We start from the raw sequence: 26,445 nt of genomic DNA, 5'->3' as shown, positions 1-26,445 counted from the left end.
CTGTACCTGAGCGGTACGCCTGTGGTCGCTGCTCTTCAGGAGTAGTCGTACCCCAAAGTAAATGCCAGTTAATGAAAGGAAAAGGGGATGGTTTAATGTTTGAGTAGAATCGTATGATACGAGTATTTATTTACTCTCGTTAACCAACGATTGGGTGAGAAATACAAGTACATACGAGCTCAGCTGACCACCGTGAGCCGTGCTAGTGATGCCGAGGGTACCCGTCCACAAGGGCTCCCCCAGACTTTATATCCAAATAGTTTTAGAACCCTCTGGGTTCATCACTCCTAGTTCTCCAACACACTGAGTGTTAGACTTGACCCTACCAAGTCGCCCTTATTATCCAGGACCCGCCCATCCTATATTTATCCGTTCGACCAAACCGGTTCCCAGGCATGCGAAATCCATCGCTATGCAAAGTGGTATCATGAGTTATACAAGCCAAGAAAGGAATACGCTCCAATCCAAAAACAAAAGCCTCCCTTACCCCCAACCCCTAACCCCCAAGTCCCCTGCCAACACCTTAAAAATCACATCTAATCTTCTTCCGCCACCTTCTTCCTCTTGTTAGGCCTCCTGGACGTGCTTTCGTCCCCCTGCACCCAGTGGTTCTTCTCGATCTGGTGCTGCCGCAGGTTGTCCGGCCGGTTCTTGTACTGGCTGGCGCATCCAGGATACGGGCACTTGTAGATCTTGGGCGGCGCCTTGCTGTGCTGCAGTTTAATGTGCTTGGCCATGCTGCCCTTGAACCACTGCGGGTCGCCCTTGGGACGGTACCCGCAGATGTCGCAGCACGAATCCGCGTTCACCTTTTGTCCCACCTGTTGCTGCTCTGGTGTTTCGGTTGGTGGCTGCTGCGCCTGCTCCGCCGGGCTCCCTGCCGAGTTTCTCGCTGGGCTGTCGCCGGGGCTTGCCGTCGGCGTGGGGAGCTGTATTGGTTTCGAATCAAAGTCGTTGAGCCCCGGGAAAACAGCCGATTGTGGATGCGTCGGTGTATCGCCTGCCTCGGAGACGTCGTTCAAAAACATCTCGATGTCGTCGGGCGGTGGTGTCCTCGGTTTGTTGCTTGACCGGCCGAACTCCAATACGAGGCTCTCGATCAACTTGACACCATAACCGTGATAGACGTCGCGCCGCGAGGGTCCCACGTCGTGTTGTTCGTAGATTCGGTCGCACAACTCTCTGACGTTCGGAACAAAATCGCCCAAGAACTTCCCGGTAGGCAGGCAAGTCTGCGTCTCATTGTTAGCGAAGCAACCAAAGTATCGATTCGTATAACTCACCTTGCCAGCTCGAAGTAATTCAACCTCAAAACGTCGGATGCTGCAGATGCAGCAGGTGCAGAGCCTTTGGTAGATTTCCACGAGCATCGTCCTCAGACTAGCATCGTTGAATCGTTGGCCAAGCATCTTGAGGACATCTGTTGCCCTTGAAACCAATGTCCCTTCCATCAAACCGGTTGGGTTTACGTCCTTTAGGTGCGCGATATGCACGTCGGGCCCTTGAGGATTAATCGGGGGAGGGTCTTGGTCCAGGAGACTGATCTCAAGTTCTGTGCGCGGTTAGCCGCGTTCCATAATACCTTTGTCGGGTAGAACAACATACCATCAAGGAAATCACGCGATACAGCAAGTACTGCGTCGTTTAGCCGCCCCAGCCCCTTGATGGAACCCTCTGGCGACTTCCCCTTGGGATCAAGCGAGAGCCCCAACGTATTACCTAACGCCGCGGGAAGATGACGGCTGGCCTCGGCTGGGTTGAAGTTTGGCGGTTGCCATATGTTTAAAACGATTTGATGGTAAAGCTTTCTGTCGTTTGACGGTAGCCCATTGACATAAACCAAAGATTGTAGAAAGAGGCTGTTGGCGCGGTCGGCGGCCTCCTTCCCATGGAGCACCAACGAAAATGCGTAGACGAGGTGGATCAAGCACAGAGCTTCGCTGGCTGACGACGGCTGCTGACCGTCGATGAGCGATTGCAAAGCCCGTAGGCCCGTTGCCGCCACTGTCTCGATCGACATGGAGCTGAGCTGGTTGGCAATGTAGTTGCCCCTGTGGCCTTGGAGTTTCACCATAGACGATAGGATGTGCTCTTGTAGAGCGTCCCACGCCGAGCTCACTAGCGACTTCGTCTCTGAGAAGCATGCGTCCGTCTGTTCAACCTCTGACTCACCCATCTCAATGGGCTGAACAGCGGCCTCAACCGGTGCGATTCCCGGTGCAGGAGCCAAGTCGGAGGTTGCCATGGGTTGAAACCCAAGAAGCGGATCCGACGCCATGTCGCAGACGTTATTGGCCATGGGTAGATCAGCCGGGAGCTCCGAGAAGAAATCATGCAGGGAGCCGGGGCAGGCCTCGTTGTGGTCGCCGTTCAACACATCCGCAAACAATTCGTCGGCCACGGCGCCCTCAATCGGGGAAGTCATGCTCGTATCCAGGCCGGAGGCTATTGACCAGACTCCACTCCAATCAGAGGTTGAAGAGATCATCGAGCTGCCGTAGCTCACCGCGCTCGTGTTAGAGTCGGTACTGGCTGTCGACCTGACCGACGAGCTGGGCGAGAGGCCCATGCTGCTGCGCGAGGCCGTAGGGACCGGTCTAGGGGCTGGCCGAGGGACTTGGCGACGGTTGGCGAGACCGCCGGTGGTCAACTGCAGTGCAGACTTGAAGGTTGCGCCCCTGAGAAGATCGGAATCATGCGGGGTAGCAAAAAGTTGCGCGTCGAAAGCGGAAGGGGTGCCCATCGTCGCGGGTGGGAAGGGGTAGCCCGGGATCGGGTATGGCGATGGCGTAAATCCCGACCCAGGTTGCCATTGAGTGAAAGTCTCGGTCGAGTCGAGCTCGGGGAGGGCCGGAACCGTGGGCATGAGGAGCGCCTGAGGGTCAATGCCATCGCCGGGAGCTGGTGCTGGAGTGGGCTCAAGAAGGGGAGCTGGCGGAGTGGGGTCGAGGATAGACACTTCGAAGGAATCGATTTCGAGAATCTCGGTCGATGGCAGCTCGCTCGCGTTGGCATCGGTGGTGGGGATGTTGAGCGAGTCGTAGCTCGGTGGCGGCTGTCGCAAAGCTTCGTCGTCGATGAAAGCGGCGCCAGGTCCCCTCTTGCCCTTATGTCCAAGCGAGTGGAAGAAGGTTTTTGCCAGTGACAACATCTTCCTCCTCTTCGATGGATGGCCCAAACACCTCTTGCATTTGAGGTCGTCGAAGCGTTCTAACCTCATGTGATCGTAACACCAATACTCTCCCGAGGCAAGATACCTGCACTTTGCTAAGTGCTTGAGCATCGACTCGTGGTCCAGGAACCGCTGCGTACATCTCAGCAGCGGGCATTCCAGCCGTTCCTGGGGAGTCATGCGTGTGGACGAGTTTCGTTTCACCGCCGCCCAGACGATGAATCTGTGCCTGGCACAGTCTTCTTGGGATGTTTCTTTGGTTCTGTATACATGGTCAGGCCCAACATTTATTCGGCTTGAGACAGTAACAATAATAACGACAGCGATCTAGATACGTACACGCAAGACAAGGCATCGTGGTCTTGGCTAGGTTCGAGATGGAGATCCGAGTTGGACAGCGTCGGGCATGTGCTTGTGTTTTCATCTCCATTTTGAGACCCCGACCGGCCGCCATTTCGGACGGCCATGTCGGGCCAAATCGAGCGGTCCTCCAGGAGGGAGGGGAAACGTTTTTTGTTATCCATCTGACTGATGGTGTTGACCTCAGGCCGGCGCAAATCGAACGGACCCCAACTGCAACAACCAATAGGGCCAGGAAAGAGGGGCAACGCTCAAGGGAGAAAAAAGGCGAAGAATGAATGAATGGGTAATGTGCACGAAATCCAACGGAAAGGCAGCAAGCTCATCCGCCACCCATTTTTTCTATATTTCTGATTGTGCGGATTGCGTGGTGACAACGAGGCGTGAGGAGTTTGCGGGATCGTCACCGAGGTCCTATGGGTGCTCTTCTCACCAAAACCCGAAATCCAGACGCTATGGCGCGCGTGCTTAGGACTTGGTAGGACTTGGGGGTGGTCTGAAAGACGGCAGGTGCTGTGGGCAATGGCGCTCGGCGATTGGCTGCCTCTAGCTACTCTCTCCGACTTGCCGTCCACCGCAAAGCTGCAGCAGGCATTGGGGTGCAGGAACGAACCGCACCAGGCAGCGAACGGCGCGGGGGTGCGATGGCTGGATGGCTGGCTGACAGATGGCAGCCACTGCCGCATCGCAGGGCTACTCACCTCCTTTCCGTTTCCGGCAATAGGATTCTGCCTTGTCAGCTTGATGTGGCCCGGGCGCCGATTTTGAATCAATGAGAGGGCGCCCAGGAACGGAGAAGGACCACAAGGCGGACTCGGGCGAACTCTTGTGATCTAAGGCCTTGGCGAACACTAACAGATAACAACATCACCGCGCCCAAACTGCGAGGATCTTGGTTTCGTACTGTTATCATCTCGATCAGAGCTGTGGCTGAAGCAGGATGAGGCACGATTTGCGGCGATGAAAGGAGGAGCTCAGGCACGAACAATTGGAGACCAAATAGTGATGTAACGTCGTTCGTTGCCGTCGCGACCTTCAGAAGTGCGTCGACCATCATCGAAGTCCAGCTCTTTGTAACTTCGTACCTTCCACCTAACCAACACTTTGCACTCCGTCAAAAAAATGTGGGAAAAAAACCCCAAGCCAAACAGGAAAGGAAAGGAAACGCTTAAGGGCTGTAAAAGCGATGTATGGCATGGTATGTGACCAGCTTGTTGGTCTGAGAAAGGCTGCAAAATAAATACTTGGTTATCTTACCCCCCTCGTCCTCACAAATATATACTGTGTAAGGGTCAACCGAGTCCATCTAGGCTGCCCGTTCAGTGGTTTCGGGTCCTGCTTGTGGACCCCGCCGTCACAAGCACAGACGGAGGGGCAACCCGAGGGTGGCACACGCAAATAACTTTTTGTCGGCTGCCCAACCTTGAACCCAATCAACAACTTTCCACCGCATTCTCTACCTACCTAACCGCGCATTTTTCATACCGAAGCCCTCGCGCTACGACGCCAAATCACCAATCCATCAAATTCCGATAAAATACCTGCAGTCATGCCCGGTCCACGCAAACAGTGGGGTAAGTCGCGATTTGTTCCTCTACCCCGCGATTTTTTGGAAGGCCACAATTTCGAGGCGGGGGGGGTCTGCTTTTGGCGGGATGGATGCTTTCACATGTGCCTCGCCAACAACATCCGAAACCAATACGACGAGCCTAGCTCTGAATTCTAGAAAGCAACCATGCTAACATGTAGTCCTTGTAGAGGAAGAGGAGGAGGAGTCTAGCTCAGCCCCGAACTCCCCGGTTGTTGGCGCCGCACGCCGCAAGTTCGACGACGAGGAAGCTGAGGATAGCGATGTACGTCTTGCATTCCGTGGACGCCCGATAACAACACGAAGATCCCCGGGCTAACCTGCCACGATCATAGGTTCTAGAATCCTGGGATGCTGCCGAAGACTCCGAGGTGGAGCGCGAGAAGGCAAAGAAGGCCGCTGAAGCCAAGGCAAAGGCGGAAGCAGAAGCAGTTGCCAATAAGAAGAGCAAGTCCCAGCGGATAGCGGAGCGCCAGGCAGAACGTGCCCAGGCCAGGGCAGAGGCCGATGACGAGGACAGCGAGGAGGAAACCGAGGCACAGGCGCGCGAGCGCCTCCGCCGCACGGAGAAGGAATCCGATCTGCGCCACGCCGAAGATCTCTTTGGTAGCATCGGCATCAGCAGCGGGCGCAAGGCTACGACAGCCGGGAGCGCCGTCCCGATCGACGCGAGCGATCCCAGCAAGACGGTCGACCTCTCTGCGCTCCCGCTCTTCAAGCCCGGGACAAAGCTGCAGTTTGAGCAGCTGCGCAGCGTCCTGGGCCCCATCCTGTCCGGCAGCTCCAAGAAGGCACACTACACCCTCTTCCTGCAGGAGTTCACCAAGCAACTCGCCAAGGACCTGCCGAGCGACCAAATTAAGAAGATCGCCAGTACCCTGACTGCTCTCGGCAACGAGAAGATGAAGGAAGAGAAGGCTGCCGATAAGGGCGGCAAGAAATCGAAGGCCGCTAAGACTAAGACTTCTCTTGCCGGCGTGAGCCGTGGTGGCGGAATGGCAGACACGGCCGCATACGACGATGATGACGCTGGCTTTGGCGAGTAAGTGGTTTTGACGCTCTTGCTCCTCAACCCTCGAGTCTAACATTTGTCACCAGCGACGATTTCATGTGAAAGCCTAGCGCCATGACCCGTTAATTTGCCGGCTGGCCCACGTGATCCTCTTCAAAACAGAGGAGAACAGGTGATAGCCTCGCCGGCAGTACCACGATCAGCGGCAACAATAACACCTACAGGCAAGCCCTGCGCGGGACCGACACGGGACCTCGCTTAAAGCCTGTCGAGTCACGGCTGAGGCATAATGTTGTCTTTGCAAGGGGTTGTTGTGGCGGGGAGGGGGGCTACCTGGAGATAATTCGTAGACCCGCCAAGCGTAGCGTTGATCGATGTAGGAGTGGTAGTTGGTGGTTAGATAAATTGAAGACAGTGTGTAGAGTATAGCTCCACTAGCGAATAACATTATTGCTTTGGCCCGAACAACGGCGCTGTGACATTTTTCTTCATCTGGTTACTTCATCTTTTTGCAAGTCATGGTCAAATCCAAGTCTTAAAGTGAGAACGCCATTGTAATGTGATTCTCTATGGCTGGCTGAGCTTTAAGCCCTCACGATTCAAGTTTGGAGTGGACGATTTGTAGATATGGGTGAGAAGTAATACCCCAAGATAGGTAGTGGCAATATCAATCACGTATCTCAATGACCCTAGGGTATTGGAACTGCCGCCCACACTGCGCTGTCATCCAGCAACGATACGCCCTGGCCGTCACTTTGCCTCCCTAAACCACCTAGTCATATACCGTCATACAAAGCCACAACGCCGTTCTTGCGCCTTCCCATGCAACCAAGTAAACGAGTCCGCCAGCCCCCCTATTTTGTTTTCATAATCCCCTCCCTGATTTCGTACACATCACATCCAAAACGCCGCAGAGTTGAGAGAAAAGAACGCCCCTCCTCCGCCAAAAACCGTCTACATCAAATCCCCCGCCACGCCCGCCAACAACGCATGCACGACCAAACTCACGGTCCACAACCCCACGCGCTTGAAGCGCCGCACCCGACTCTGCTGATCCACAACGTCCTGGGCAAAGGCCGAGTAAACCTCGGCGCTGGTGTCGTCCATGAGGCCGCAGTCCCAGACGGTCCAGGCGCCGTCAAAGTCCTGCAGGCGCTTGACAATGCGGCAGGTGATGGGGATGTAGGTGCGCTTGGCGTTGATGTAGGCGACGATGGGCCGCACGAGCGCCTGGTTGACGTAGCTGATGTGCGGGTTGTTGAAGAGCGGCACCGCGGCGCGCACGTCGTTGAGGTGGATGCGCATGTCCATGACGAGGTAGGAGGGGGTGTCTTCTTCTTCTTGTTGTTGTTGTTGTTCTGCTTCTTCTATGTGTGATGGGGGCGGGGTGGGGACGGTGGTGGAGATGGCCTCCTCGAGAGGGGAGGAATAATGCATGGCGTTGATGTCGTTGCTGACTGAGACGCCCGATGCGTAATTATCAATGGTGTTTGGTTGGGGTTTGCGACTGCGGACGTTGGTGTGGTCGAGTATTTGGATGTAGCGGTTGCTTGTCACAGCTTCTTCCATCTTATCATAGAACTCAGCCACGACTTTGCCGATGCCATCTGCGGGATCGGTTGGGAACATGACATCGGCGACGATGTCCACGTTGCCTTCGTAGATCCAGCCAAACGGCCCCTCGACGCCACGGTTCAGGTGGTCAATCTTGAGCCCATCTATGCGCAACCGAGAGAATTTCTTCCAAACGGATGAATCGCCGAATTCGTCCTGGCGCCGTTCCTTAGCAGAGGATATGCCGTGTATTTGGCGAGGGTGAATAGTGAATAGCGACCCGTCGTACGAACCCGACATGTGTGACGCAGAGAGAAAGTCGTAGAAGAGCCACTGCTTTCTCAGTTGAGGGAGCTCGCAGGAGAAGATGGAGACGGAAAACGGACGGAATCCGTTGGGTTGGTGAATTGTGACCAACAAATCTTCCATCCTGAAATGGTCCAGCTCGAAATCTCCTGGGTTGTGCTCGTGCCGATACGTGAGCGGGTCCACGGCCTCAGCATTCCACTGAACCGATGTCCGGTCCACCACGCCTCGGACGCCCTTGACCTCGACGTCTTTCAGCAGGCCCTTGCCGTTCCACCACTTGATGAACGATAAAGTGACGTTGACCGTGTCTATCGTCACGTCGAATTGTGTGTAATTGCCGTCGTCTTCTTCCTCAACGGCTGTGTCCAAGCCTGCCTTCCTTGCGGCGGCCGCTTCCGCGGCAGCGTTGGAAGAACCCTTTTTCACAGTCGATTTCCCCTGACCCGGCCGCCGAGAGACAAAAACATTACGGAAAGTGATGACGTTGTCTTTCCATTTCGGCACGATGGCCGATTCGAACACGACAGTGAGACCGGCTGATTGGGTAAGGTAGTCGCCGATCCACTTGGCAAGAGTTTCTGATATCCCGTCAGCCATATCCTTTGGAGTCAATGAACCAAAGACACTTACCCTGAGCAAATACGGTGTTGATGGTGAGAATAATGAGAGAGAAAAAGGTCGTGGTTCCAACCAAAATCCACACAAGGTGCCCAAACAAGAACCAGGAAACGAAAGCCCCCCATTCGTCTGCATTCCACGGCCGCATGCTTCTAATTGAGAACCATTTAAACCGTACTTTCAAACGCTCGCGGAACCCGCTGGCCGCGGAAAGCAGCTCCTCTTTTGTTGGCCGATGCGGCATCTTGGGGAGATGTAGGTATTTGGACATTGAGTCCGCCAAAGACTCGTGCTCGGGGGTCCCGGGGGCCGGTGGCCCGGCGGGTGTCTGTTGAGGTGGTTCGGGCTCCTGCTTCGGAGAAACCAACTTGCTCTTCTCCCCATCCCCCCTCGTCCCCGAATTCCCCGAGCTACTCGCCCTCGTGCCAGACCCTACTGCACGCCCCGGTCCGCCTTTGGCTTGCCGACTCCGACGCCATGCTTGCTTAGCTAGATAGCTTAGATTCGCCCTCTGTCCAGAGCTCCCAACGAGTACCGAGTCTGCCGCTGCGGTGCATGTTGTCACAACCGTGCTCGTGGATGCCGGGCTGGAGCTTATTCCAAGCAGAAGAAGGCCGCCCGAGGTGCAGCTCTTTCGGACATTCTTGGGTGAGACCCGCGCGGGGTAGGGTTGGAAGAATCGTCGGGCAGTGTGGAAGAAGCGGGTGTTCTGGCCGTGTGCTGTGTTGAATAAGAACTGCCCCGCAGATGGTTGGTTTGAGAGTGGGCGTCGTGTTGGGAGTCTTTCGGTGAGGATTGTAACGGAACTGCGAATCGAGCCCCAAAACTGACGGCCCAGCTGGGTCGTCGTTGGCCCAGAGGTCATTGTTGAAAGACGTGCCGCCGCACATAGACCTCCAAAGGTAAGCCTCAGGCCATTGTCGAGGACGATCGTCGATGCACGTCTCGAGAGGGGTGTTGTGGGTGGTTGGCCCGAGCTAGGTACCTAATAGAGGGGAGCTGAGCAAGCAGCGAACGAAACGAAACCTTGGAACGCGCTGTGCATGAAAGGCTTGTCGGCGATGACGCCCGAGCCGGGGCTGCAGGGGTTGCATTGTAAACCCAGGGTGTGCAGCCAATGGATAAGACTGGATTTTGCCAGTGGGTCCACCATTTTTTGAACGAATTTCGACCCCACCATATCAAAATCGCAGCAACAAATTGAAGACGGTGAACATACCCGACCGACGATAACCTCGACAGCCCCTCTTTCTGACCGAACCATTTTCGCCCCATCTCTAGCCGGTACCGATAAGTTGATTAATCGACATTCATCACGATGCCCGCGCCAACAGCACTCGTTCAGCCAGCGGCCGCCCCCGAAGTGGCCCTCGTGCCCGTGCCCGAGCAGGAGGATGAGCTCCTTGTTGACATGCAAGATGCTAACACGGTCGACCCTAACGCTATTGCGCCGCCGACAACTGGTGAAGAGGCGGATATGGTAGTCGACGAGGAGGGACGGCCAAGGTTTGCGCCAGGGAAGGATATCGTACGTTGGGTCGACAAATCACGGAGAGGACTTCTACTGATGCCCTGCTCTCCGTCCGCAGGACCCCGTTCGCCGTGCCGAGACAAGAAAGATCCCCATCCCGCCAAACCGCATGTCTGCATTGAAGAGCAACTGGCCCAAGGCACGTCCCCTTCCCTTAAGCTGTTTCCCTCCCCCTTGGGTTGAGTCCACTAACACCTTGCAGATGTACGCCCCCTCTCCGATTCCACCCCTCCCCCACGAACACCACCCCCTAACCTACGGTCTAGCTACCCCCCACTCGTCGACCACTGCAAGCTCCAAGTGCGCATGAACATCAAGGAGAAGCGCGTAGAACTACGGTCATCCAAGTTCACCACATCCAACGACTCACTGCAGATGGGCGCCGACTTTGTGTCAGCCTTCGCGATGGGCTTTGATATCGACGATGCGATTGCGCTTCTACGCCTCGACTCGCTCTACATCCAGTCCTTCGACATCAAGGACGTTCGCCAGACGCTTGGGCAGGACGCGTTGGGCCGTGCTATTGGGCGGATTGCAGGCAAGGACGGGGTATGTCGGCTTTCTAGGCTCTGCGCATTCGCCCCCTCGGAGGAAGAGGGCTTTGTTGTTGTGTATGGGAGATGTGCTGACGGTTTGAACAGAAAACCAAGTTTGCGATTGAGAATGGTGAGTTGCTGCGGATCTTGGGGGAGAGGGAGAAGGAGGCTAACGGTGGACCACAGCGACGAAAACACGTATTGTGCTTGCCGGATCAAGGGTGCATATCCTCGGTGCCTTTGAGAACATTGGGATGGCGCGTGAAAGGTACAGTTCTTCCCCACAGTCTAAGATTAAGATTTGACTGACTCTTCCTAGCATCGTCTCGTTGGTGCTTGGTGCCCAGTCCGGCAAGGTCTACAACGGCCTAAGGATAATCGCCTCGCGGATGAAGGAGAGGTTTTAGTCGGGTCAGGATGTGGGAAAAAGCATTGGGGTAATGGCTGGTCGGCGTTTGGGCGTATTTGTGGTTTATCTGTCATGCATGAATGAAAATAGATCTTCATACCCAGTAACTACCGGGGCTTGCAAGAACGCCGTCCGTGGAGTATCGAGAAAAAAGTCTGGCGTGCTTCCCTCCTCCCCCTTGAAACTCCGCCGGGTATCATAGTCTTGACCGTCGTCCTATAGTAAAATCATCGCCGCCCAGATCCCCAACACCATTATACCATTTCCTCAACTCGCCGCCTTCTTCACATGCACCTCCATCTGGTTCACGTCGTCGGGATCGACATCGATCTCCGAAACGAGCGCCTCCTCCTCCAACCTCTCCCCATCAAAATAGATCGCAACAGACCACTCCGGCCCAATATCCCGCTGCGTGCGGAACGCCTCGATCAGCATCTCCACATCCGTCTCCTCCCTGGTTGTCAGCTTCAGCGCCTCGTGCTCCTTGGCCTTGAGCACGACGCGAATCCCCTTCTTTTTCGGGGTTGCCGCGGCCACTACCTCTCCACTCCCCGCACCAGCACCAGCCCCCCTCCCATCCGCCCCATACTCCCCATCTTCCTCCCCCTCCTCACCCAACTTCAACGCCCACTCCTTCCCACGATCCTCCAGGTACTCGGCATAGGCCTCCTCGGTCCACACCTCCAAATGCAACCCATCCCGCACATACCCATCCCCATGCGCACCCCGCAACGCCCCCCGCGCATCAACCCTCACCCCCAGCGCCGCGAGGGTACTATGCCCATAGATCTTATTCCCCTTCCACGTCAGAAAAAACCGCCCCACCGCCGTAGGCGCCGACGCGGAGGCAGCCGCAAAGACCGGATCACGGGCCCGCAGCTCCTCGAGGGCGTCGACCTTCTGGCTGACCCACACGTCGAGCAGCAGCTGCACGCCCTGGTTGAGGCGGCGCTGGGCGATGACGGGCAGCTCGCAGCCGGGGAGGCGCGAGCTGATGAAGATCTTGACGACGGCTTTTTGGTCGTCGGCGGCTTGCAGGGCGCGCGCTTTGGTGATCCATTCGGAGAAGTCGTCGGCTTCGGCTGGTGGTTTGGGGGGGGAGGGGGAGGTGAAGGGGTTTGGGTTGGGGAGGATTTCGATGGGGGAGGAGAGTTCGGTGGGTGGTTCGGTTTCTGGGCGGTGGGGGGTGGTGGGGTTGGTTGGGTCGTTTTGTTGTTGTTGTTGTGGGGGGAGGACCGCGGTGGGTTTGGCGTCGGAGTCGGAGTCAGAATCGTCGGGGATGGTGACGGGGAGTGCGGGCGAGCCGCTCTGGTTTTGGGACCTGGTTCTCCGCGAGGGGGGTGCCTTTGGGCTTGCTCGATTTGAGCTTGGTGTTCTTAGGATTGATTGTGCTGAGGAAGGCACGGGAGGTGTGGACGATCTCCTGGGTCGAATTATCTCTTTCCCCTTCCCTTTCACATCCATTATTAGATCATCGTCGGATCCGTCCCCGGCGGCCGTCGATTGCTTGCGGGAATGCGTCGGGTCGCTTGATGAGCTCGACGAGAGCTTCCTGCGCTTCCGATCACTTTGGCTTTGATCCTTCTCTTCTTCCGCTTCTTTGGCTTCGCGGAGAACCTCGGGAAAGACTTCTTTCGAGTGCCGGAACAGATCTAAGTCGTTGTCCTCATCGGGTTTCTTTGGCTCTTCGCTCGATCGTTGTTTCCGCGCGACGGTGCGCTTGAAGGGCAAAGCCCGTTTCTTCGGGGCTGCATGCATGTCGTCTTCTGGCACTGCGGTCGCCATTTTGTCGGTTTAAGGGCAGCCGATTAAGCGCGGATATTACAGTTGGTTTTTTTGTTGTATTCTGTCGTTGTTTCGGGTACTCTCTCTTCGCAAAGGCGGGCGTGGAAAGCGAATGGTGAATGCGAAAACGCGAAGCCGTGCGGTCGCGTAAATTGACGTGATCTCACGTCGTTCCCGAAAGCTGCAATTGTTGGTGGGGCAAACTGCCAAGAATGTTTGGAAACTTTCCAGATTTGGCTAGACATAAACAGCTTGATGAGATGAACGTGTTATGGTTGACCTGTTCATCCAAGACGACATCCAGTCACCGGACAGGCGCGGCTGGAGACATCGGTACCTGAATAAATGCACTCGCATGCCCCCTTAAGGGGGCTCATGATAATTGCTGAATCAATTACCTAGCTGTTATTCTCAATAAAGCTCTGGCGATTGTACATCACTAACTAACACAAGAGGTACAGACATTCCCATGTGGCCCGCACCAGTGGGTCCCTATTGTAAAACCAACTTATAGCCACTGTATAGTTTCGTAGTATACAACTAAGTACCTTATGCAGGAACGAACAATGCAAGTCACTCGCTGTAAGATGGCGAAGCGCCTAGGGTGATGGACTCGGACCTGAGATGATAACTAAACATTGCGAATGGTTCGTTGTTGTCGCGCATGAACCATTTAAAGTGGGTCTAACCGAGCTAGCCGAGGTTCCAGGAACGGCATGTACTTGGCCGATTGCGCCCTCCTATTTCAAGCAAACCAGCTCCTATCTCAAGATTACTCAGAATTTCAACATCTTATTTATATGTGATTTTGATTCCTGATAGTAATTCCTCGGCCTTGTTGTTTTGCCATTTTCTGCCTCTCCCTCACCGCTCGCCTGCGCATCCCATCTTCTCGCAGCGCACGGTCAACACCATGTCTATCGCGAAGTCCGAATATCTCAGTAACGCCTGGGCCAACGGCATATTCGGTTCGTATCTCGTCGAGAAATCAACAGCCTTAATTTCTAAGGAAATTGTTCACTAACAACTTTTGTTATAGCCAACCGGGTGTTGTTCATCACTGGCGGCGCCGGAACCATCGGCAGCGCTCAGACCCGCGCGCTCGTCCATCTTGGTGCTGATGCCTGCATCATCGGGCGCAATGTCGAGAAGACTGAGGCCGCGGCAAAGGAGATTGCAAAGGTCCGCAACGGAGCCCGGGTACTTGGAATCGGCGGCGTTGATGTCCGCAGCGTGAGTCTCACCTCATTCGTGTCTCGACCACATGAGATTCCCTTGATAAGATAAGACATCCCGTACTAACTACCACCCCCAGTTCGACTCCCTCAAAGCAGCCGCAGACCGCTGCGTGAAGGAACTCGGCGCAATCGACTACGTCGTGTAAGCCTACCTTGCTACCTCCCTATCTTCCCCTCCCCCCCAACCCGCACACTGACCCCCACCTCCAGCGCCGGCGCCGCAGGCAACTTCATCGCGCCCATCTCCGGCCTCAGCCCCAACGCCTTCAAAACCGTCATCGACATCGACACCATCGGCACCTTCAACACCATCAAAGCCACCATCCCGCACCTCATCGCCTCCGCCGCGCGCAACGCCCCCAACCCGCACCCGTCCGGCCTCACCGGCGGCCGCTTCCTCGCCGTGTCCGCCACCTTCCACTACACGGGCATGCCGCTGCAGGCGCACGTGTCCGCCGCCAAGGCCGCCATCGACTCCCTCGTGGGGTCGGTCTCCATCGAGTACGGCCCGCTGGGCGTCACGGCCAACTGCGTGGCCCCCGGCGCCATCGCGGGCACCGAGGGCATGGAGCGCCTGTCGAGCGATCTGATGACGCAGCGCGAGAAGGATCGGGGCGTGCCGAGCGGCCGTTGGGGTACCGTGCGGGATATTGCGGACGCGACGGTGTTTGTGTTTAGTGATGCGGGGAATTATGTCAATGGGACGACGTTGGTGGTGGATGGGGCAGGCTGGCGCAGGCAGGGTGGGTTGGAGGTGGGTGTGGATCCGGGGATGGTGTACCCGGATTATTTGTTGACTGGGGAGGTGAGCAAGCATTTGAAGGATGGGCGGAAGAAGGGGAAGTTGTGAAGGGGTTGTATGGTTGTTTGTTGGTATACAGGGAGGGTGGAACGGCGTGGGGTTTGGCGCAACATCGTCACTTGGTGGTAATGAGTTGGAGCGTGCCGACTGACTTCTGTGGTCATTGTTCTTTCTATAAGCAGGCGATTTGTGTATGATGCCTAATCCGATGTACACAGTACACAGTACAAACCCTTCAACTTCAAGTGACCCGGCACGGAACGAGCAGAGCAAGAAAACAAGAAAGAGAAAGAAGTAAAAAAGAAAAGAAAAGAAAAAAGAAAAAAGAAAGAAAAAGAAAAAGGAGAGGAAAAGAAAACCGAGTAAAATAAATTGAAGAAAAGAAACCGAGGTAAATAAGAAGTAGACTTTGGGCTTTCTTTAAGTTCCTCTAGTCGAGTCTTTCGGCGGCATTTCATTTCCCCTTGGAGTTCGGCTTTTTTGGCCAGAGAGTGCTGGGCTTTTGCCATTTTTGGGGGGCCGTTTCCTTGCGAAAGAGGTAGGGAGAAAGTCGCAAAATAGAATTTGTCGATCTAAACCAATGGATGTTTACCTCCAGAAGTCATCACCACTCCCTAGCATCTGCCATGAGCGGGAGGCATTAAATATAATTAAACAAAATCATGAAGAGCCGTCGCGGAAGACCATCGCACAGAAGCAGCCCATTTCCAACTCTTCCAACTCCAATGCTGACGGAAGTAGTCCAAATAAAAACCAAATACAGAAAGCTAAATCCCCGCACTACCGCACCTTGAAGGTCTCGAGCAGGTCGTGGCGGTGGAAGTAACTGCGGACCCGCTTGCCATAGACGTCTGTACAACAACATATTAGCCTCTCGTTGCAATTTCCCAGGTGGCGCCACCGGGGTTAAATCCATCACTTACACATGGGAATGCTGAGCACACAGATGCCGACCTGGATCGAGGCGATGATGTTGAACAACGGGGCAGCAAGACTGGTGGTCGCGACGAGCCAATCGAAAGCCTTCAGGGTGAGGGCAAAGCTGAAGACGTTCTTGAAGATGATCATGCAGGTGAAACCCTCGATGGCCAAGTCGCCTGTTGGAGTGTCAGTGTCCGTCCACCAAATATTGTTACACAAACACAGGAACAAAACGTACGGTAAGCATCAACAATGTACAGGGAGCTCGCGACAGCACCGATAACCATGCCGGCCACTTGAAGGCCGAAGAAGACTAGCGGGACGATGTAGGTGTATTTGTAGCCGAGCAAGCCGTCGACAGTGACGCCAAATCCATAGAGACCGGCACAGCCCAGGATCATCTGGGGAATGACAAGCAGGATGCGGAATTCGGGCTCGTAGATGCCGTTGTTCAACTTGGTCATGAAGCGTGCGCTCCAGTCGGACAGGGCGCCAGCGATGAGGAAGCCGACAATAGCACCGACGAACGCCGCCGTGTAGGCGTATCCCGTCTTCACTTCGCTCCACCACAGCGGCGGGCCGATGAAGAATTGGGCGAGGATGACGCCGATAAAGACGGTCCAGCCGATCATGAGACCCTGGATCAGGCAGGCCCACAGGAAGGCGGGCTGCAGGAAGAGCGGCAGGGGTCGCAGGAGCAGTTTCCAGAAGCTCTCGTCCGTCTTCCGTCCGTTGAAGAGAGCTAGCGATTGTTTGAACGTCACTTTGGGTGGTACGGCCCGAGGAGTTCCAGAAGGGGCTGCTGGGCGACCTGATTGTTCTTGCCCACTTCCGGGTGCGGATCTTGCCGGCTCTTGTGGGCTATAAGGTGGCGGGGCATCTGTCGCTCCGTCGGTCCCGGTCCGCTTGTTGGCTGCTCCACTCGTCCCTGGCGTCGAAGCGTCGCCATTGCTGGAGACGGCCTTTTCCACGTCCTCGGCCGTGGTAGCGGTGTTCCGAGTCGTTGTGTAATTATCCGTGGTCAGCATGTCGGTGTTCAGGGCTGAGTCTCGGCGGTATGCTGTCTCTGGGCAGAAGAAGTAAACGATTGGGAGACAAACGGCGCAAAAGATGGCAACGAAATAGAAGGTCCACCACCATCCGATAGAGCTGGTAATCTTGCCGACTAGGATAGGGGTAAAGAAGGCGCCGCCAAAAACTGCGAGGTTGGTGAAGGCCATGCGGATACCGCGTTGCTGGTTCCGTGTTAGCCTTTACATCCGGCGTGCTGTCCGCGCATAGGTTATTCTATCTCGGCACTCACATGTACGCAGTACAAGTCTCCCACGGCGACGTTGACAAGCGACTCAAACGGAGCTGTAGCAATGCCTTGGAAAACCCTCGCCGCCACCATGCTCTGATAGTTCTCCTTCCCCTGCGACGCTCCACCCCACGCCGCAGTAATGACCAACATCAATGTCCCCCCAACGAACAGATGGCGCTTGCCCCAGATGCGGCCCGAAGGGACAAAGATGAAGGCTGCGATGCCCACGCCGAGCAGGTACCAGCCCGTCAGGTCGGCGATCTTGGAAAAGGGCCTGCGGTAGTGGAATGTCAGAGTGAGGGTGTTGGCGGCGAGGATGGGGCCGAGGCAGGTTGCGAAAATGGCGACCATGGAGAGGATGAAGGTGATAAGATCGCGCTTCCATAGTGGCCAGTTCAACGGATCGTTTGGGTCGTCGGACGGCTGCGGGACGAGGATGATGGGCACCGGCCCGCTGGTATCGCACTTGAGGCCATCGGTGCCGTTGGTGGCAAACTGCGGCCGCTCTGGGTCGTCGAAGTATCGGGTCGTCCCTAAAATGTCTGGTATAAGCGGCGGTTCGGCAGTTGCGGCACTTGTAGCGAGTCGTACCTGGGACATGGTCCATGACCGTGTCCTCGAGGATTCCCAGCCCCATCTTGTCGCAACTTCGGCTTCGCCCGTATTTTCTCGTCGGATGAAAATGGCAGCTACCTAAATCAAAGGTGAAGCATAGCAGCTCACTGTGGAGTGCAGGTTCCAGCGGGGGTGTTGAACGTTGGGTGTTCAATGAATGTTCACTGCCGGCGTTGGATCAGCCTCCCGGTGACAAAAATGGGACTCAGCCCCCTGCCTCATGCGTTCGCCCCAGGCGGGGGATGCAGCGATGCAGGTCGTTTAAAGTGCAACCTGGAGTGTTGGGAGCAGGGATTCAGTGGGTGCTTGGCGGATGACGGCCCGGGAGACCAACCAACAGCCATGTTTCCCCGGGGGTGGGGCGGCAGCCCGCAATCTTATAATCATCAGCTTCTGCCGACCAATTGCAGACCACAGTCGCGAACAGACGGGGATCGCAATGACAAGCCACCGTCCATCCGAGACCGAATCACCATCCAACAACAACTCAAAGTTCATCCTATGGTGTCTCGGGATGGTGCAGCCTTTTCCCTCTCGGTCGATATATTGTCGAGGTTGTGAGCTTGTGCAGTTTCACGGAACTTTCCAACCTTCCACACCGCCACGTTGTTCTAAAACACAGGTTTTGTTTACAGCTACCCCCCCTGGCCACCACTGCCCGGGGAACGCACCCTTGTGATCCCCGAGGCTCCGCCCGGAAAAATGAGACCTGACGGTTGAGGGATCGGACGGTCGGACTGGCTGGCTGGGCTGAGACCGGCTTTCAGAGGGCCAATGAGCGAGAGAAGAGAAAAGGCTCGGCTGGAACGATCGATGCGAAGATCTTGCCGACCGAGGATTGTACGACTGTGACTGAGACTCGATCGAAGAGAGGACTTGCCAGGTCGGGTGAGGTGTTTACCTTGGGTGTCACCAAGACGATATCGGCGGAGAGATGTTTCCTGGAAGCTTCAAAGCTCCCTTACCCATGTTTTAATTCTCAAAGCGGATCTGTCGCCGCAGATGGGGTCTGCCTGTACCAGAATTGGATCCATACAAGTAGTGTGACTTGCCCAACTTAGCAAGTCGGTGTATTTGCGAAACGCCCTAAAGGACCGAATCACACCTCCAAGCGGCGATGGAGATCACAACAGTATCAGCCGAAAGTCGCTGCCCAAGAGGAAACTGCAGGTGCGCGTCATGAGAACCCATTTCCGGTAGGGCCGAGAGGGCCAATGGCTGCTGCCGCGCCCATCGCCTCCGCTTGCAGGTTGGATCGGTGGGGCACCAGTTCCAATGGTTGCGGGTGGCGCGTGGCCCTGGTCCGTTCTCCAGGCCCGGAACGTCCCATTGGCGTGGGGAGAGCTAGGCAAGCTAGGGCCAATTCGCGTTGGGGTCGGAAACCTCCAACAAGGTATTTAACTCAGAGCAAGGGGCCGCCGCTTTCACCCCTGGGTGATCCTACGCTCTCAATCACTGCTCGCTATTTCACTCAACGACTTCACATTCTCCTCGATAACCAATTCCCCACCGAAACCATCAAAACCGCCATCATGAAGGTCCCCGCTGCTCTGCTCACGCTCGCCCTCGCCGGCGCTGCCGTCGCCCAAGATGCTGGGGCTTTCGGGCTCCCCCCCTGCGCTGTACGTATTCCCGAAGAAATATGGCATTAGCAAACAACACGGGCGCGTTCGCTAACATGACATGTGCCACGACAGGCCGACTGCGCGACCAAGTTCCTTCAGGGCGGCATCGGCAACTGCGGCAAAGACATCGAGTGCATCTGCAGGAACGACACCTTCCTCGGCGAGATCGCGTGCTGCCTGGCCGACGTGTGCAGCGAGGCCGACCAGAAGGCCGCCGTGGTCGCTGCTGCCAGTGTAAGCGACCCCTCCCCACACCTCAGATAACCATGCGCCAGCCAGCACAACAAACAAAACATCCAAACAAGACACACAAAAACTAACCCCCGCCCCCTAGATCTGCGACGCCGTCGGCGTGGCCGACCTCCCGACCGAAGTGGCCTGCGCCACCGGCGCGAGCAGCACCACCGGCCCCGCCGCCAGCACCACCGCCAGCGGCGCCGGCTCCAACACGTCGCCCGCCCCGACCGGCAGCGCCGGCGGCGCCAACCAGAACCCCGGCGCCCAGACCACCAGCAGCGAGAGCTCCAACCTGGGCCCGCGCCCCACCGCGGCGGCCGGCCTCGGCGCCATTGGCGGCATTATCGCTGCTGTTGCGCTGCTGTAAGCGAGCGAGTGCGTTTCGTGGTTGATGGGTGGGAGGATGGGTGGATGGATTGATGGGTGGCTGTGCGCGGTGCTGAAGGGGCGCGACTGCCTGCCTAGGTAGTTGATGCGGAGGTTAGACGGAACAACGATAGGCGTGACCACAGTTATGGGCCCTGTGTTATGGTTTGATGTTGTACATGATGTATAAGTATGTCAGTGCCCGGGGGCGGTATTGGCTGCAGCATGTCGTCGATGCACGTTCGCGGCGCATCCGACATACTAGCAGCTACATGTTCGCTGGGCTTGACATGTACATAGGCTCGATTTATTACTTATTTTAATTCAATTAATACCACACATACACATGAGTTCAAAAGAGAAAAACAATGGAAGCAGAGTTTCAATTTCCAAAAAGCTCACCACCAAGCCCCATTCGCCGGTCGAATGGAGGTTGGTGGCTACGAAAACCCTGAAAACCAGAGTTTTTCGCCGCGAGGGGGAGTCGAACCGGTCCTCTTTCGATTGGTGTCCAACCGGTCCTCCTCCCAATACCGCTGAGCTAAACCGGTGTTTAGCTTCAATTGGGAGGAGGCGGTGACAGTGTGCGTGCGGGAACTCGTATATATGGTCCAAGCGGGAGGGTGTGGCAGGAAGGTGCGCCAGGTAGGCGAGGAGTTGAGATGAAAGTTGGTGGAAAGGGGGGGCGGCGGGTTCTCAAGCGAGCAGATAAGTAGGTGTAAGTCTTGAAATAGAGATTTCCATTCCCTACAGCTGTAAAGTTGAATCCTATACCCAATCCAATGCCTTGTATCCCATGCAAGACCGTGTAACCCATGCGCAGTGTGTGTTCCCAGGGTATCACGACCGTCCTTTTTAACGCCTTTCCCTCTCTATCCTCACTGCCCGCGAACCTTCCGAATGACCACCTTCTCCCCATCCAACTCCCAGCCCACGCCAAACTGCTCCGTCAACCTCTCCCACCCACACCCAGCCTGCTCCTCCAACACCCCGACCGGCACGGCCAAATACGCCCGCCCAAACGCCTTGAGCGTGTGGCCCGTCATCCTCACCTCGGCAAACTCCATCAGCTTCGCCCGATACCCATCCACCTGGCCCTTCACGCGCCTCCACACCACCCAATTATCCGCCACCAGCGCCCCCAGCACCGCATCCACCTTCCCATCCCTCAACCCATACCGATTCCGCAGCTCATACGCACCCGCCAGATCCCCCCGCCGACACGCCGCGTCCAGCACCAAATACGCCACCACCTCGTGCAACTCAACACTCGTCAAACTCCCACCCCCAACACCACTCCCCCCCACACCCTCCCCACCCCCCACAACCCCACCACCACCAGCCTCAGTATGCCACCTCAAAAGATACAACCCCGCCGGATGATACGTCTCATACGCCCCGGCCAACACACCCAGCCGCACACTGAAGATGTAGACCTGGGCCGCGAAATGGTCGCGGCGGCGGGAGGCGACAAGCCCCTCGCGGAGTTTGCGCAGGGCGGAGAGGATTTGGGGGAGGGTTTCGTCTGCTGGTAGGGGGGGTGGTTTTGTGGTGGTGGTGGTGGTGGGGGGGGATGGTTGTGGTTTGTTGGTTGGTGGGGTTGGGCGGGGGTTGGGGTTGGGTTGTCGCTTTGAGGGTTGGGGCTGGGTTCGCTGGGTGGGTGGTGGGAGTGGGGAGAGCGTCGTCGGTTGTTGGGAGGAGGAGGAGGAGGTGGCGGTGGTGGACGGAGAGGAGGTTAGGGAGAGGCGGGCGAATTGTTTTTGGAGGTTGGCGCCGTCGCCGGCGGCGGTGCAGAAGGACAGGTAGCGTGAGACAATGAGCGAGTAGTAGGATTCTTGTGTTTTGTGGGAGAGGAGTCTGTAGTAGAGATGTTTGCGTGAGGGCGAGGTCGAGAGAGCGTACTCAAGGAAGGGTTGGGCGTGAGACTACGCACCTCTTCTCGCCTTTCGAGGGGAGGCCGTATTCTACCAGCGGGTCGAGCTCGACCGGCTTCAGCCGCGAGAAGTGCCCAGAAGGCGAGCGCCCGTTTTGTTTCAGCATCGAAGCGGCGTTTGTGATGTGGTATGGTGAGAGTCGTCGTTTTAGGGATGGGTCTGTGTTGGTTGTTGCCGTTTTGCCCCGCCACAGAAGATGCGGTGGAACCTCTGCCCCGCAGACAGGCAAGGATTTGGGGGTTTGAGGGTTGGTTGCCCGGCCAACCCTGACCCTGAACCGGACGATGGTCAGTTGTAGGGGAGATTCCACACAGGACAAGTCTTTTAATGGTTCCAAAAGCACAGGGACAACAACGAGACCGTCTGGTGCCAATGATTAAATAATTACAAATACATGGCATTGTGTTTTTCCATCAATGGGCTGGAAAGCCAGTCGAGATTAGGTAGCTGCCTCTCGGCCTGCCCGTCTGCTTGACATAGCCCCAATGATGCCCTTGAATACTAATCTGAAGTACAATGATAGTCTGTCGATTTGTAATGGTGGCGATCGAATAGCTGCCATAACATCGGGTCTTGCATGGTTAGGACTTCACGGGTAGATTCTTCAGATGGGAACCCGTCGCTTTTCAGTTCAATACCGGGAAACCATTGTTTATAGCGGCCCGGCTTCGAGAAATGCATGTAGAACCTCTTAGATTCTTTCAGCGGATCACCAGATTCACGCTTGTAGCCTTCAGTCCTGCCAGGCCATACATTAAAACACTGAATATTGGGTATGGTCAAGAGGGGGGGGGGGGGGGGTCGGGGTAACTGACATGAGCAATGAGTGACGGCGGAGCATATCTTTGATATCAGAGTAATTCAAGGCTTCAAGCCATATGGGATCGTCGCTCCAAATTGTAATATGAACACTCCAGTCATGCGATCCGTCCATACACAAATGGGTAAGGCAGATCCCTCGTTCGTAAGACAACTCCTCGGCCATGGGATGACGGTTGACTAATATCTGATCCCACCAGCATCGATGGAGATTTTCGGGCCACCGAGGAGGCGCACACACCACGCCATCCGCGGTATGAGAGGCGAAGCTCGTCTGGATGAACCAGGGCGCCGACCCTACGCTCGCCTTAGTCGCGTAGCGGACCGGGCAGTAGGTCCTGACGATGTTATACCGGAATTCGTAAGGGGGAATGTAGTCTCTACAAACAGTGGGGTCAGTCATGATGGGCTTCACCCATTCCTGACTCTCTGGCAAGGCCTCTGGCAAAGTGTGGTCTTTCCGGCCCGAGAGAAATCCGCAGATCCAGCGCCAGAAACAGTGTGCGCCGGGTGGCGGTGAAATGACAACTTCCTCGGTGTCCTCAACGAATGTCTTTTCGGACACGATGTCCATGCTCGAATGACTGGAAGTAGAATTGTGGCGGACGATTGAGCCCATGGTGCTGTTGGCCTTTCGGTGAGCGTGAGATATTCTTATCGTGGTGTGAGGAAGGAAGGTGTATGTATATGTTAGGGTGAGGGTTTGGTTTGATGGTGATGGGAAAGAACTTGGAACGAATTTCGTCGGGGAAAACAAGCTTGAAATAGTCGTATAAAGTACTCTTTCTACCTCGTTGATCACCGTAATGATCGAACACGATCGAGGATTGATGACGATTCTCCGATCCCCCTCGTCACCATTAAGCGGTTTATGTGCTGTTTGCCCATGTTTTCCGTCGTTCTGACGTAGCATCAGCTGTTTGGAAATGTTATAGAATAAAGTTAGGACGAATTCCAGAAATTAATACTCTCAAACAGAGGTCAGATGAGGAAAGGACAAGGATGGGTACCTACCGGAGTAGTTGAGATGCAGATTAGATCTTGCAGTGGGGGAAGAGAGATAGGTCTTTCGGAATTCCCCAACACGTTAGGTAACTCTCCACTCCCCCACGCATTTCCTTATTCCTCTACCCCACACTTCCGGAAGTGAATCTGGTTGCAACGTCAGGCCACAAAGTAGGTAGATTCTCATGATGGACATGTTACACATTACTATAACAGTAGCCGCTTGTATAGAAGGCAGAATCTTGTCATAAGTGCAAGCGGCCAATTGCAACATACTCGCTGGCAGCGGAAGCAAAGGTACCTATAAAAACAATCGGAATTAGAGGATCCGGTATGTACAACGTCAGCCAGACATTTCGAGATCGCCGGGTCCAATTGGGGCTGGACCTCGGCATCGCTGCCCAGTCCGGGACTGGATTACCGTTCCAATAAGTACCTACTTAATCCATACGCCAACAATTGAGTTTGGAGCTTTAGCCTCGCTCCCAACCGCGCAATCCCAATAGCCCATCATGTCTGAACGGATCAACCAGATTGCCCGCCAACTCAACTACCCAAAGGGGCTGCTCGCGGGCCAGGTCGCCATCATCACGGGGTCCGGCCAGGGTATCGGGGCCGAGTGCGCGAGGCTGTTTGCGAACGAGGGGGCGAAAGTGGTGGTATCGGACATCGACGCCGCCAAAGCCGAAGACGTAGCTTCCCAGATCAGAGCCAACGGTGGCGAGGCCCTCGCTGTGGCCGGAGACCTGCTCAAGGATGAGTGCATCACCGAGCTCATCAAGAAGGCGGCCGAGTTTGGCAACGCTAAGATCCACATCCTCGTCAACAACGCGGGCTTTACCTGGGATGCCGTCATTCATAAGGCAAGCATGACTCCCCCTCTTACCCCTCCATTCCATCCGATTCCATCCCGTCCCATCCCCTTCCATCTCCCACCCCCTCCCGACCCCTCCCCCACTAACCCCCCGCGCACCGCGCACCGCACGCACACAGATGACCGACCAGCAATGGGACACAATGCTGGCGATGCACGGCACGGTGCCCTTCAAGCTGGTGCGCGAAGCGGCGCCGTACTTCCGGGTGCGGGACGGGGCGGCGCGCAACATCGTCAACATCTCGTCGACGTCGGGCCTGCACGGGAACGCGGGCCAGCTCAACTACGCCATGGCCAAGGCCGGCGTGGTCGGCCTGACCAAGACCATCGCCAAGGAGTGGGGCCCCGCCTTCGGCGTGCGCGCCAACACGGTCGCGTTCGGCCATATTGAGACGCGGTTGACGGCGGATAAGGAGGATGGTGCGTTTGTGGAGGTGGCTGGGCAGCGGGTGGCGTTGGGGATTCCGGGGAAGCAGAAGAAGGCGGCTGCGGAGGCGGCTGGGGCTGGTGCTGGGGCGGTGCCGTTTGGGGATATTCCGCTGCGGAGGCCGGGCACGGCGACGGAGGCGGCGAGTGCGGTGTTGGCGATTGCGTCGCCGCTGAGTTCGTATATCAGTGGGCAGACGATTAGTGTGACGGGCGGGAGGAACATGTGAAGTGGAGTGGGTGAGTGAGTGTGATGGGGAGAGGGTGGATGTGACAGTTAAATATTGGATTGCATATGATGAACCACACAACAACGCCTTAGCCCAAATTCCTCCCTGATCATACAACAAGCCCCTTTTCGCTCATGCTCTTGGTATCTCTCAGTATTACCTCCCCTTCCCCCCCACCACCCCATATCCCCTTCACACCTGGCATTCCCCATCTTCCCCACCTAAGTCGACCACCAAAGCTGCAGCACCCCCTTCGCATACTCAACAATCTCCTCCCCACCCAGCTTACTATCCCCATACACCCGGTCCACAAACGAAATCGGCACCTCCCCAATCGTGTACCCCTTCGACTTCGCCGTGACCGCCAGCGCCATCTGCATGGTAAACCCGCGGGCATCGGTGCTCTCAAACAGCTTCTCGAGCACATCCCGCTTATACAACCGAAAGCTCCCCGTCAGGTCACTGACCCCCGGGCGCAGCACGGTATCCGCAAAGATATTCGCGCCCTTACTCGTCAGCTTGCGCTTGAGGTCCCAACCATACACGCCACCGTCGCCGGCGTAGCGGGTGCCCGTGACGATGTCGAAGCCGCGCGCGCGCTGCAGCGCGATCATGCGCGGGATGAACTTGGGGTGGTGGCTGAAGTCGGCGTCCATGATGATGATGCGGTTGCCGCGCGCGAATTTGAGCCCGTGCACGTAGGCTGTTCCCAGGCCCAGTTTTCCCGTGCGGGCTTGGAGCTGGACGTGCGGCGCGTAGGCTTTGATGAGTTGCTTCGCGACGTCTTGCGTGCCGTCGGGCGAGCCGTCGTCGACGATGACGAGCTCCCAGTCGATGTTGCTAGGGGGAGGGCGGTGTTAGTTGTGGGGGGGTTGACAATTGCATACGGCTTGAGGGAGAGGAGGGTATTGGGTTGGGGGGTAGCGAATAGCGCATATGGGATCGACGAACTTCTCGGTAAAGGTGCGGTTCAGCAGCCAGGTGATGATGGGCAGATTTTGGCGTTCGTTGAAGGTTGGTAGGATCACCGAATAGGTGTCCTTGTCGGAGGACGACTTTGCGGGCGCCATTGTGTGTATCACGGGGTGGAATTGGGGGATTTCGAGTTTGGTGGTGCGGGAGGAAGAAATCACAGTTCGATGGAAGCGCAGGTGGCCAGTTTGGCTTCTGGCCAGA

The 26,445-nt window shown here is 56.2% G+C and overlaps 11 protein-coding genes across 11 annotated transcripts; 5 read left to right on the top strand and 6 right to left on the bottom strand.

Annotated features, from left to right (window-relative positions):
• Positions 1-125: 125 nt before the first annotated feature.
• On the bottom strand, positions 126-4,005 carry F5144DRAFT_223278 (uncharacterized protein). The gene is made up of 4 exons (XM_066783152.1): positions 3,512-4,005; positions 1,606-3,434; positions 1,284-1,552; positions 126-1,232 (listed from the first exon to the last, which is right to left on the bottom strand). The coding sequence occupies exons 1-4, from the start codon at positions 3,694-3,696 to the stop codon at positions 537-539; spliced, it is 2,979 nt and encodes a 992-aa protein (XP_066642693.1). The 5' UTR covers positions 3,697-4,005; the 3' UTR covers positions 126-536.
• An 824-nt stretch (positions 4,006-4,829) lies between these two features.
• On the top strand, positions 4,830-6,597 carry F5144DRAFT_571476 (eukaryotic translation initiation factor 3 subunit J). Its single transcript, XM_066788834.1, has 3 exons — positions 4,830-5,106; positions 5,291-5,385; positions 5,456-6,597. The coding sequence occupies exons 1-3, from the start codon at positions 5,082-5,084 to the stop codon at positions 6,164-6,166; spliced, it is 831 nt and encodes a 276-aa protein (XP_066642692.1). The 5' UTR covers positions 4,830-5,081; the 3' UTR covers positions 6,167-6,597.
• Positions 6,598-6,679: 82 nt separating this feature from the next.
• Positions 6,680-9,659, bottom strand: F5144DRAFT_222909 (mitochondrial distribution and morphology protein-domain-containing protein). The gene is made up of 2 exons (XM_066783151.1): positions 8,626-9,659; positions 6,680-8,573 (listed from the first exon to the last, which is right to left on the bottom strand). The coding sequence occupies exons 1-2, from the start codon at positions 9,476-9,478 to the stop codon at positions 7,087-7,089; spliced, it is 2,340 nt and encodes a 779-aa protein (XP_066642691.1). The 5' UTR covers positions 9,479-9,659; the 3' UTR covers positions 6,680-7,086.
• A 127-nt stretch (positions 9,660-9,786) lies between these two features.
• Positions 9,787-11,198, top strand: F5144DRAFT_571471 (uncharacterized protein). The gene is made up of 7 exons (XM_066788833.1): positions 9,787-10,141; positions 10,203-10,281; positions 10,345-10,348; positions 10,411-10,693; positions 10,786-10,810; positions 10,867-10,948; positions 11,000-11,198. Exons 1-7 carry the CDS (start codon positions 9,932-9,934, stop codon positions 11,085-11,087), a joined length of 771 nt encoding a protein of 256 aa, XP_066642690.1. The 5' UTR covers positions 9,787-9,931; the 3' UTR covers positions 11,088-11,198.
• Positions 11,199-13,017, bottom strand: F5144DRAFT_511197 (uncharacterized protein). The gene has a single exon (XM_066786550.1). It carries the CDS (start codon positions 12,872-12,874, stop codon positions 11,357-11,359), a length of 1,518 nt encoding a protein of 505 aa, XP_066642689.1. The 5' UTR covers positions 12,875-13,017; the 3' UTR covers positions 11,199-11,356.
• A 468-nt stretch (positions 13,018-13,485) lies between these two features.
• On the top strand, positions 13,486-15,282 carry F5144DRAFT_571464 (uncharacterized protein). The gene is made up of 5 exons (XM_066788832.1): positions 13,486-13,521; positions 13,584-13,842; positions 13,914-14,107; positions 14,190-14,254; positions 14,323-15,282. Exons 1-5 carry the CDS (start codon positions 13,519-13,521, stop codon positions 14,960-14,962), a joined length of 1,161 nt encoding a protein of 386 aa, XP_066642688.1. The 5' UTR covers positions 13,486-13,518; the 3' UTR covers positions 14,963-15,282.
• Positions 15,235-18,136, bottom strand: F5144DRAFT_571463 (major facilitator superfamily domain-containing protein). Its single transcript, XM_066788831.1, has 5 exons — positions 17,730-18,136; positions 17,139-17,671; positions 16,074-17,070; positions 15,838-16,011; positions 15,235-15,765 (listed from the first exon to the last, which is right to left on the bottom strand). The coding sequence occupies exons 1-5, from the start codon at positions 17,773-17,775 to the stop codon at positions 15,695-15,697; spliced, it is 1,821 nt and encodes a 606-aa protein (XP_066642687.1). The 5' UTR covers positions 17,776-18,136; the 3' UTR covers positions 15,235-15,694.
• A 1,149-nt stretch (positions 18,137-19,285) lies between these two features.
• On the top strand, positions 19,286-19,982 carry F5144DRAFT_547641 (uncharacterized protein; the record flags this gene model as incomplete). The annotated part of the gene is made up of 3 exons (XM_066787482.1): positions 19,286-19,375; positions 19,451-19,612; positions 19,713-19,982. The coding sequence occupies 3 exons, from the start codon at positions 19,286-19,288 to the stop codon at positions 19,980-19,982; spliced, it is 522 nt and encodes a 173-aa protein (XP_066642686.1).
• Positions 19,983-20,483: 501 nt separating this feature from the next.
• Positions 20,484-23,353, bottom strand: F5144DRAFT_629543 (uncharacterized protein; the record flags this gene model as incomplete). The annotated part of the gene is made up of 3 exons (XM_066792385.1): positions 20,484-21,838; positions 21,915-22,074; positions 22,972-23,353. 3 exons carry the CDS (start codon positions 23,351-23,353, stop codon positions 20,860-20,862), a joined length of 1,521 nt encoding a protein of 506 aa, XP_066642685.1. The 3' UTR covers positions 20,484-20,859.
• An 898-nt stretch (positions 23,354-24,251) lies between these two features.
• Positions 24,252-25,269, top strand: F5144DRAFT_592533 (uncharacterized protein; the record flags this gene model as incomplete). The annotated part of the gene is made up of 2 exons (XM_066790371.1): positions 24,252-24,602; positions 24,733-25,269. The coding sequence occupies 2 exons, from the start codon at positions 24,252-24,254 to the stop codon at positions 25,267-25,269; spliced, it is 888 nt and encodes a 295-aa protein (XP_066642684.1).
• A 221-nt stretch (positions 25,270-25,490) lies between these two features.
• F5144DRAFT_602359 (glycosyltransferase family 2 protein) lies at positions 25,491-26,339 on the bottom strand (the record flags this gene model as incomplete). The annotated part of the gene is made up of 2 exons (XM_066791198.1): positions 25,491-26,109; positions 26,221-26,339. The coding sequence occupies 2 exons, from the start codon at positions 26,337-26,339 to the stop codon at positions 25,491-25,493; spliced, it is 738 nt and encodes a 245-aa protein (XP_066642683.1).
• Between the last annotated feature and the right edge of the window lie 106 nt (positions 26,340-26,445).

This window comes from Chaetomium tenue (genome assembly GCF_020726465.1).
Source record: "Chaetomium tenue strain MPI-SDFR-AT-0079 chromosome Unknown F5144scaffold_4, whole genome shotgun sequence".
Taxonomy (NCBI): domain Eukaryota; kingdom Fungi; phylum Ascomycota; class Sordariomycetes; order Sordariales; family Chaetomiaceae; genus Chaetomium; species Chaetomium tenue.
The sequence above is the reverse complement of the archived record's forward strand: the minus strand, read 5'-3'. Positions and strand labels throughout refer to the sequence as shown.

Excerpts from the sequence above, each read along its gene's own strand:
- F5144DRAFT_222909 (XM_066783151.1), bottom strand. The coding sequence starts at position 9,478 with ATGACCTCTGGGCCAACGACGACCCAGCTGGGCCGTCAGTTTTGGGGC. Across the intron at positions 8,574-8,625 it reads CAACACCGTATTTGCTCAGG|AAACTCTTGCCAAGTGGATC; the intron begins GTAAGTGTCTTT and ends ACGGGATATCAG.
- F5144DRAFT_223278 (XM_066783152.1), bottom strand. The coding sequence starts at position 3,696 with ATGGATAACAAAAAACGTTTCCCCTCCCTCCTGGAGGACCGCTCGATT. Across the intron at positions 3,435-3,511 it reads CACGATGCCTTGTCTTGCGT|AACCAAAGAAACATCCCAAG; the intron begins GTACGTATCTAG and ends CCATGTATACAG. Across the intron at positions 1,553-1,605 it reads ATCGCGTGATTTCCTTGATG|AACTTGAGATCAGTCTCCTG; the intron begins GTATGTTGTTCT and ends AACCGCGCACAG.
- F5144DRAFT_511197 (XM_066786550.1), bottom strand. The coding sequence starts at position 12,874 with ATGGCGACCGCAGTGCCAGAAGACGACATGCATGCAGCCCCGAAGAAA.
- F5144DRAFT_571464 (XM_066788832.1), top strand. Across the intron at positions 14,108-14,189 it reads GCGGCGTTGATGTCCGCAGC|TTCGACTCCCTCAAAGCAGC; the intron begins GTGAGTCTCACC and ends TACCACCCCCAG. Across the intron at positions 14,255-14,322 it reads GGCGCAATCGACTACGTCGT|CGCCGGCGCCGCAGGCAACT; the intron begins GTAAGCCTACCT and ends CCCCACCTCCAG.
- F5144DRAFT_571471 (XM_066788833.1), top strand. The coding sequence starts at position 9,932 with ATGCCCGCGCCAACAGCACTCGTTCAGCCAGCGGCCGCCCCCGAAGTG. Across the intron at positions 10,142-10,202 it reads TTGCGCCAGGGAAGGATATC|GACCCCGTTCGCCGTGCCGA; the intron begins GTACGTTGGGTC and ends CTCCGTCCGCAG. Across the intron at positions 10,949-10,999 it reads ATTGGGATGGCGCGTGAAAG|CATCGTCTCGTTGGTGCTTG; the intron begins GTACAGTTCTTC and ends GACTCTTCCTAG.
- F5144DRAFT_571463 (XM_066788831.1), bottom strand. The coding sequence starts at position 17,775 with ATGGGGCTGGGAATCCTCGAGGACACGGTCATGGACCATGTCCCAG. Across the intron at positions 17,672-17,729 it reads GGTCATGGACCATGTCCCAG|GGACGACCCGATACTTCGAC; the intron begins GTACGACTCGCT and ends CAGACATTTTAG. Across the intron at positions 17,071-17,138 it reads GAGACTTGTACTGCGTACAT|CAACGCGGTATCCGCATGGC; the intron begins GTGAGTGCCGAG and ends ACACGGAACCAG.
- F5144DRAFT_571476 (XM_066788834.1), top strand. The coding sequence starts at position 5,082 with ATGCCCGGTCCACGCAAACAGTGGG. Across the intron at positions 5,107-5,290 it reads CGGTCCACGCAAACAGTGGG|AGGAAGAGGAGGAGGAGTCT; the intron begins GTAAGTCGCGAT and ends TAGTCCTTGTAG. Across the intron at positions 5,386-5,455 it reads AGGAAGCTGAGGATAGCGAT|GTTCTAGAATCCTGGGATGC; the intron begins GTACGTCTTGCA and ends CCACGATCATAG.